Consider the following 9,244-nt stretch of genomic DNA (forward strand, 5'->3'; position numbering starts at 1 on the left):
TCTTCATTTTTTCAATATATATTTGATTCACAGGTAAGGTAATTTTTTTGTATAGCTCATAATATGCACTCGTAAACTAACTTACATATAACTTCATTTTTATTGCATAAAGAAAGCAGTTTTTGCTCCAATCTCTAATCAACATATCGACGGTGGAAATGGGAGTCTATGCAATAATGTTGAATATAGATATAAAGCAAAAATGTGTCTACAAGTTTAAAATGCTGAACCGCTTTCCCAGAGATTTTTTTGCCAACCCAGTTTTTGTTGGATGTGCCACTGGCCTTCACATACCTGACACTAGAGGGCTTAATGACCATCTCATTGTTTTTGCAACTGCTGAACCTGCTTCATCAGCTGTGCAGTAGAGACACTCACCAGTTGAAAACATGATTTTGAAATATTGCCATTTTTTCGGCAAATTCTGTTTCTACTTACCAGATTAACATTTGCTGGCGTTTTCCAGACCGTATCTTGTAAAAGTCTGTGTCAGCCTAAACCATGTCAGTTAACGCAGGAATTGGTATAGACAGTAACTATCTAATGTGACTTGTATTTAGATTTTTGTAGCAAAATCTACTCACAACCGGTTTGGCACAAAGTCATTTTAAATAAATAATATAAATAAATATGGAGTCGTTGATATTACTAATAAAATAGCAAAACATTGTAACTAAGTCGCAACTAGTCATTCATTAAAAATGATAAAATGACAGCTAAAAAAGCAACAAAAGAAAAATTTCAAGTTGCTGCTGAGTTTACATTAAAAGAAAATAGAATGTTTCACAACATTTCATTGTCTGGACTTTTTCCTTTTGCACAATCTATGCTTGCACATCAATTTTTTGTTAATAAATTGAAAAATAAAAATGTAGTTCATACTATTTTCGATAGCTCATTGATTAGTTAATAGTCATTGTATTTTTAAATTACTGCGTAATGTGTAACTATGGGCTTCCAATTGGTTTGAACTTACAACGTATAGTGTGTATGATTACATAATATTTACGAAATACAATTATTATTTGAGAAATATTTGGTTCAGCATGCCATCATCAAATTAATACTAAAATATAACAGTTTATAACTATCTGTAGCAGAATAAGTACACTGTCCACCTTTTAAGCGTGCCATTGGGGTAATGAGGACTCCGCTAGTTGTGTTGTCATTAAATATTTAGGTTCAATTAAAAGCCTTGACATGCATAGTTCCAACTTATTTAAATGATCAATCAAGTAAACACAAATGCATATATATTAATACAGGTATTCAGATGTAAAATATCATTCGAACACATTTCTGGGTATTTTATTTTCAGTCGGTTTCTTTAAGTGGTGAATATAAGAGAATAACCTTACTTGGTGATCTTAATGATACTTGTAAATTATTACAAAGCTCAACCGAGGTTAAAGAGGATAGTTCACTTTGCTTTTGTAAAAAAGTTAGTGGCTAGCAAAGATCTAAAAACGTTTTGCATTAAAGCCGCTTGTATGATTTTGTCACTATCTAGTGACTGTCAGTGCACAGAAGTCAGAATTGCTTTAAAATATTTTCATTATTAAATTTTTGTTAGATTTCATCACAAAACTTAGGAGGGTATACAGGAATCATAAAACCGTTAACTTTTGTTATAAGTTTTCTATCATTGGAAAATATTAAACTAGATGGGTTGTACTAATATAAGTAAATAACAAACTATATTTAAAAAAAAATTTATGATATGTTGCAAGGAAATCAAATCAATGCTTTAACTGTCTAAATCTACCGCTGGAAAATTTATGTATAATAATGTAATGCAATGGAGTTACTGGCTAGGTGATGGAGGATATTCACCTTAAACTGTAACTACCGTAACACCTCTATATTTAATGCCATCTTTATTTGTGCGCCACCGATTATCAGCTTGGATTTTACCTACTGTAAAACCTCCATATACGAATGCTGTCGTTATACAAACTGCAACTCTAATAAAACATCAGGAAGAAAGGTAAAATATACAGTGCAGTCCTTTAATTGAATGACATCATTATTTGAATTTCCTGATCTTTATGAACCACAATAGAAAACGATCAATGGAAAAGTTTTCACAAATCGGTACTAAAAATGACAAATAGAGTTGTAGTGATTACATTGTTATATTCATTAATTGTAATCATATTACTTACATGTATGTTCATCATTAAAAATTGTTTGGCGCCTGCTGTGAGGCTGCCATATAATTTGTGGCCGTGTATCTAAGAATAATCATTGTGGCAATCGTCACAATAAGACTCTGGAATGAATTCGCCAAAGTATAAATCCGGTCCATTGCCTTCAGTTTTGTCAATGATGTAGATTAAAAACTGACTGACAAACTTTGAAGCATCTGATGAACAATGAGGAAACTCTTCAAGACCAGAGTATGACATGTAATAGCAGCCATTTTTATTGTGTAACAGAAGCCATATTCTAACTTCGAAGATTTACATATTTCTTTGAAACTTTGAAACTGACACCATCAAGACAACTAATAATTGTATCTTACCTTTTTTACTCCAAGCAGTTCCTTGCGTAGCTCAGTCTGGTAGTTCAACTTGGAAAAAAACAGTTAATCAAAAATTCGTAGGTTGATAGCATTAATGTCTCTCCGTATAAAGGAAAGTACACAATATAAGAACAATAGCATCGCTTTGCCAAAAAAGATACATTAACTTTTTTCCCTGACCAGCTTGACATAGAAATTGAGCAACATATGAAGTAAAGCTATAGGACATATTTGATTCCATGCTGAAATTAATCTCCATTATGCGCCTAGTGCAGTATACAAAAACTTTGAAATTTTGGTAGTTCAGCTGAAAAACTGAAAAATAACGAAAGTTTTTTAAAGATATTTTTCATACCTATCAAAGCTTTTTCCTGGCTGTGGAGCTGTGGAAAAACATTGGTTAAACAGCCCCTCACTTCCATATTGGTTTTTTATTAAACAATAGAAAATCAACCAAACAGAATTGTCAGGTTGTGATAATATGGAGTTTTTGTAAAATTGAGTTTCACCTCTTCTTTTTATCATAGTTTTGAATACTTGCCGAATCTGCATTTACAGTGCAGTGTCTCTATTGTAGTTTGGTAACAAAACTCATTTTCCTTTGATTTTTGCTGTTCATTTGTTCAGTTTGTTCATTCCACATATACAATGTTCACTATGATGTAATTATTGGTTTCCATGGAGTGATTACTCTATATATGCCTGGGTAAATGCTTGCACTGTAGAAAACAAGAACAGATACATCGTATTCTTGAAGAAATGTTAGCTTCAACATCAAACAGATAACTCTGAATTCAGACGTTGAAGTCATTGGATAATTTCAACCTTTTGTTACAGACTTGCCTCACTGCCCAGCTTGAAAGAGCTGAACCTCTCTCACAGTAAAATGGGTTTTTCTAGTCCTGTTGTAATTGAAAATATGGATTCCTTGAAGAAACTTAACATGGAGTCTTGCAAGTTTGATCACTCCCAACTCAGGTAAGACTAAAACAGTACAAAAAAACTTAGGCGATACCTTCCTTTGTTTATGAACTTTACTATAGGAGATTCTTCTCTCAACTTCTTGGTACAGTTCTGAATGTTTAAACTCATGACCTTCCAAGAAGAAATAAGGTTTATGGTTAAATAATTAGCCTGTACAGAGTTTTAAATGACTCTATCATAGTAAGGGACTTGCTCCTGCAAAACAAACTTCTTTGAGGACATTTGTGATGTACTTTTTAAAAAAACAGTTTATCAGTTTGTAAGTTTGTGTTGCAACAACTATCTTACTATTGAAATTAGTAGTTACTATAAACTCTCCACTAATGGTTCGTGGCTAAAATCTGTTCTTAGTACGCGTGTGCAAAATTGGTATGTTGCTGAAAGTTTCTCTTCATCTATGCAAAAAGTACATACCTTCAATGGCTACGCAAGAAAGCTTTCTTTGACCAAAAAGATTATTTGAATGCTAATGTCAATTAGTTTAGCAGTGCAAAAAATAATATCAGAAGATATAGACTTCGTTCAAACAAAAGCAGCAACCATAATGCAATTGGCCAAGTGATTGATATAAAATTTTGATTCAAAAAATGATAATTTTTTTCTTCATGTGTCATGAATATTGTTTTTCATATTATTTGTTTTTTAATATATTTTTGGGTAACAGGTTAGGTTATTCTTTAGTTATAGCTCATAAGTTTCACTCCTAAATAAACTTATATATATATAGCTCATTTCCTATTGCACAAATAAATCAGTTTTGGCTTCATACTGTAGCTAATATATCAATGGCGGCAATGATATTTTACATAATGGTATTGAATAAAGGTATAAACCAATAATCGGTCTACAAATTTAGAATGATGAACCATTTTTCCAGTTGGTTTGTTTGTTGCTAAAACAGTTTATTTAGAATTACCACTGGCTTTCACAAACCTGACACTAGAAGATTTAAGGCCATGTCGGGGTTTTTGCAACCATTAAACCTGCTTCATCTGCTGTGAATCAGGAACGCTAGCAAGTTGACAAGAAGATTTTGCAATAATGCCACTCTTTTCGCAAATAGTTTTTTCACGGACCGGACAAAGACTTGCTGGCATTTTCCAGACCGTAACCGGATGAAGTGTGTGTCAGCCTAAACCGCGTCGGTCAGCACTGGGGTCAGCTTTAGTAGTAACTATGTAATCTAACTTATATTTAGACTAGCTATTACACTACCTCGCGATGCTCAAGTAATAAACAAATCTATGCACAGAAAATTGATTGGTATTTAACATATAACGATCTTTGTCATTCTAACTTTAAAATCCATATCATGAGAAAATTGTTATGTGTAGTTTAAATACTTTAAGAGCAAAAAAACCACTGTAAAAGGTTTTCCAACTTTGTCAAGAAACTGCATCTTTTAATCTTCATATCACAAGGAAAATGTTTTGTGCAGGTCAAATAAATTAAAATAATAAGAATACTCTAAAAGGGTTTAGATGTAAATGTGCAATAATTAGCAATTAATAGCAAAATTAAGTCTGTTTTGCCACGATTACTAAAAAGAAAATTCGGTAATTACATGTATACAATTAATACAAACTGATAAAAAATAAATAAAAATCCTGTATATGTTGAATTAATAATAAAAACTCTTGCATAGAAGTGTGTGTGTATAAAAAGGTTACTGTTCTACCAGAAGCTATTTATCAAAACTTTGAATACAATGATACTGGTACCTCTCGATACCCGTACAAATGTAACCATGATATTTCGTACTGTCTTTGTCTGACCGAATGGAAAGAGAATGTCGAGGCTCTTCTTATAGAGATAATATAATCGTAATGTAATTGCCGTTGTGAGACAAATTAATTTTAACCACAGATATAGTAAGTGAACCTTATCACAAATATTACTTAGTAAAGGCGTTGTAACGTGTGGGCGCAAGGCTAACATAACTAGTGTGTGCATATGGTATACGATAACGTCATTGATCAATATGCCATTGCAGATCATTAGTAGAGCTACTGGATAAAAAACTTGTGGATGCATTCATCGTTAGTTCAAATTCATCGAAAGTCGAAATTTTAATTTTAAGATTTTGATACATTGAGTTAAAGTAGAAGTTAAAATCATAAGATAATTTTGAACATTTTTACAGACTTGCTTCACTGCCAAGCTTAAAAGAGCTGAACCTCTCTCACAGCATTTCGGATTCTGCTGGTGCTGTTGTCTTCAAAAATCTGGGTTCACTGGTGAAACTTGACATGGGCTATTGCCACCTCTCCAAATCGCCACTCAGGTAAGTGTAAAAGAGTTTCCCAAAGAAACACTGGCAAGAATTATTGTGTTTATGAACATTAATTACTGTGTGACTATGATATGTGATATGGATTAAGTTCAAACAAAATCAACCAAAAAATGGTTGGTTCCAAAATAGTTAATTTCTGTTCCTTAATGCGTTATAAGTATTGTTTTATGCCATTTCTATTTCATTATATATTTTGATTACCTGTTAGGTTATTGTTATTTTATAGCTTATGAAATGCGCTCATAAATTAACTCACAGAAAACCTCTAATTGAACGCCATGACTTTATTTTTTTCAATCCTTTCTTTATAGTGTTAAAATGTTAGGGGTTATTTAGGTGCTATGAGCCCATTAACACTTTTTATAAGCCTTTTCAGGATAGGAAGAACTAAAATTAGATAGATGGTACTAATAAAAGTTAATAAGAAACTACATGTTATCTAAAAGCTCATATATAGTTAATATGAGATGGAATCAACACAATGCCCTACCCATCTAGATCTACCATTGAAAAAAAATGTTTGTTTCTGTAATGAAATGGAGTTACTTGCCGGTTGATTGACAATATTCCTCTCCAGATGTTGAAATACCATAAAACCTTTATTTAAATGCCATATTTATCTGAACGCCGCCTTTATTTTACTGCCACCTCTAATAGAAAGCTACTGAGAAAGGCAAAAATTACGGTTTCATTCTTAAATCAAATGACACTACCAATTTATTTCTTTGATCTTCATGAACAATAATAGAGAGTGGTCATTTGAAAAGATACCCAAAGAGTACTAGAAATGGCAACTAGTGGTAAAATGATTACAATGTCATTTTCAATAGAAATGATGGTATTATAATTTAATGTTTACCAATCCCAATTATTTCTTTTGTGGCTGATGTGGTGGCTACTACAGCTTTTATGACCGCATACCTGATTATACTCAGTATCACAATAGTCAAAACTTGAACCTTGTTTGATCTCACCAATGTCTAAGTTCTATCTATTTTTGAAAATTTGTTCATTATGTAGAATCAGACTAAAAAACTTTAAAGCGTTTGATGATCAGAGTATGACATTTAATAGCAGTCTTTAGTACTGTGTGCAGAAGGCCATTTTCCAACTTGAAAGCGTTACGCCTTTTCTTTGAAACTTTGAAAGCGACCCAATCAAGACAATTGTCAACAGTATCTTACCAGTTTTACTCAAAGCAAGTCCTTGTTAAACTCGGTGTAATACTTCAACTTGGTTAAAAATATTGAATAAAAACACAGTAGTAGAGGACATTAATGTCTCTCCGCATGAATGAAACTACAAAATATAGGCAAAAATAGCATTGCTTTGCTCAAAGAGGCTAGAAATTTTCCTCAAACTTCGATGAGCCAGTCAATATATACAGCGTGACCCCCTATTTGAAAGTCATCTCTAATAAAACTTCACTTTAGGGAAAGGTTAAAAATACAGAACCTAGGTGTTCAAGTTACTGTTTTACGGTAATTTCAAACAGTAATACTTACGTTTATTCGACAAGCAATATTTCATTAAGTTAACAATAGAGACTATAAACACAGCTAAATTTGGCCCAATAGCTCACATTAATTTTAACTCAGACGATGGATGTTACATTAGTTTTATGTATTGTGGAGGATTTTACCGTGCCACTTTCATGGGTATCCACAAGCTGAGTAAGTCACGAACACCGACTTGTTATCTGAGCATTCAACATATATTTATCTGATAAACACATCTGCATTAGTCTAACAATAGTGCAGTTTGCATACATAAATAATAAACAGTATTTGGATACATTGTCTATCGTGTGCAGGGAACTGCGCTGCTCTGCCTGCCTTTCCTACGCGTTCTTCCTTTTATGTTCTTCTCCTCCCGTTGGCTCCACCCACTTGCGGTTTCTATTCTGGCCATAACGTTTACTGCTACGTGACCTGCGTCACCTCTGTCCTTTATTGCCAGCCGAGCCTCCGAGTGAAAGAGGGAGGCTTGGGTGGCCTGCCAATCAATCTTACGCTGGCACCGGCTCTGTTCTCGATGCTCTACCCTCACACTCTCCCCCAATACTGGCAACGGGGCCATCCGACTGACACCGGAAGAAGAGAACATCTGTGCCCAGAACCAGTGCTGTCAAGCCACTTCTTCCCACTGTGAGGTAGTGTCCTGCAGGAACAGGGCAACCTGGTCTCGAAGTTGGGCACCCCAAAGAAGCCTTCAAGCTAGGAGGCCCATCTGATGCCACCAGTGACCATCCTGTACTAACTGGTCGCAGTGGGCCGCCCAAAGCGGCCTGAGCTCTTCTTCCTCAAATTGCTCTCCAGATAGGCTCTAGAGTTGGTGTGACCTAGTGGGTAAGGTAAGCACAGGCTGAGAGGTCTCATTTTCCTTATAGTGACGGGGAGGCCGTCGGCCTGTGGTTCCAACCATCTCTTCTCTAGCTGCGGCCCGCTTTGCCGCGGCTTCTCCCGTCGTGGCCCCTCCAGGGGTGGTCGTTTTCTGCCTTAACGGCCGAGGCCCTGGTTGGCCTCTCGGTTAGTGTGAGGGTGGGCCAACACTCTCGCATGGGCATGTCAGCCGGCCATCCCCGAAGGCGCAATAAGGACCACCACCATGGTCTGTCCACCAGGTAGATGATACCCTTGCATTCACCGCCTCCGCAGTTCCTCCTGTGCGACATAAACTGGTCGCGTGACACATGCGGATGTAGACAGGGGCACACGTAAACAGCGAAATGCTGCATGACATGCTGACAGATCATTCGTTTGCTTGTCTTGACCTGGCAGAGGTCGCAAGTCCAAGTGTCGAGATGGCTCCTCGTATCCTCTCCCAAGTGGTCCCGTCCACGAAGCGCTCGGTCCTTATGATCGGCTTTCTGCTGGGCTTGGGAAATTTTAGGGACTGATTGGACTCGGTCTCTAAATTGTAAGAGACCCAAGCCGTCTCAGCGGTCTCAGCCATCTTGGCCACCTCAATCTCGGCCTCCCAATTCAGGCTCTCGTGTATTTCGAGTACTTCCTTGGCAGTCGATGCTGTCAAGTCGGCTGGAGCCGAGTTGCCGGTGTCCTCTCTGCTGTCAGAGATAGAAATTTAGCCAACTATTCCTGCTGGTCGACACTGGCCGATGACCAACAGAGTGTCCACCAGGTTTGCTGACTCCACCATAATTTCTGAGCTCATTCCGCAACACAGTTGCAGCAATTTAATGCCATCAGTTTCATGATATGACAATTTGTACACACTCTTTTCCAGCGTTAGATTTTACAAAATGAGTAATCCTGTGCTGTAAAAGAATTAATTTGGTAGCGAAAAAGTTTGGGAAATCATTAGAAGCCTCTACTTTTGAGCCAATTCTTACACTCTATGCTAAAAATCACTGTTAATATTCAACACGTGCAATTTTTAACGGGCTAAAGTTTTTCAGTGTAGATGGAAAAAGCTGCAAAAAA

General features: G+C 35.9%; 1 protein-coding gene across 1 annotated transcript in view; it reads left to right on the forward strand.

The window, feature by feature from the left end:
* The window catches only part of LOC137410408 (leucine-rich repeat and death domain-containing protein 1-like), a 34,821-nt gene extending 27,107 nt beyond the window's left edge, over positions 1–7,714 (forward strand). Inside the window, exons 10-12 of the mRNA XM_068095828.1 lie at positions 3,362–3,502; positions 5,652–5,792; positions 7,615–7,714. Coding sequence (XP_067951929.1) covers positions 3,362–3,502; positions 5,652–5,792; positions 7,615–7,714 — 382 coding nt within the window. The remainder of the gene's footprint in view (positions 1–3,361; positions 3,503–5,651; positions 5,793–7,614) is intronic.
* Positions 7,715–9,244: the final 1,530 nt, after the last annotated feature.

Source organism: Watersipora subatra, unplaced genomic scaffold (genome assembly GCF_963576615.1).
Source record: "Watersipora subatra unplaced genomic scaffold, tzWatSuba1.1 SCAFFOLD_80, whole genome shotgun sequence".
NCBI lineage: Eukaryota > Metazoa > Bryozoa > Gymnolaemata > Cheilostomatida > Watersiporidae > Watersipora > Watersipora subatra.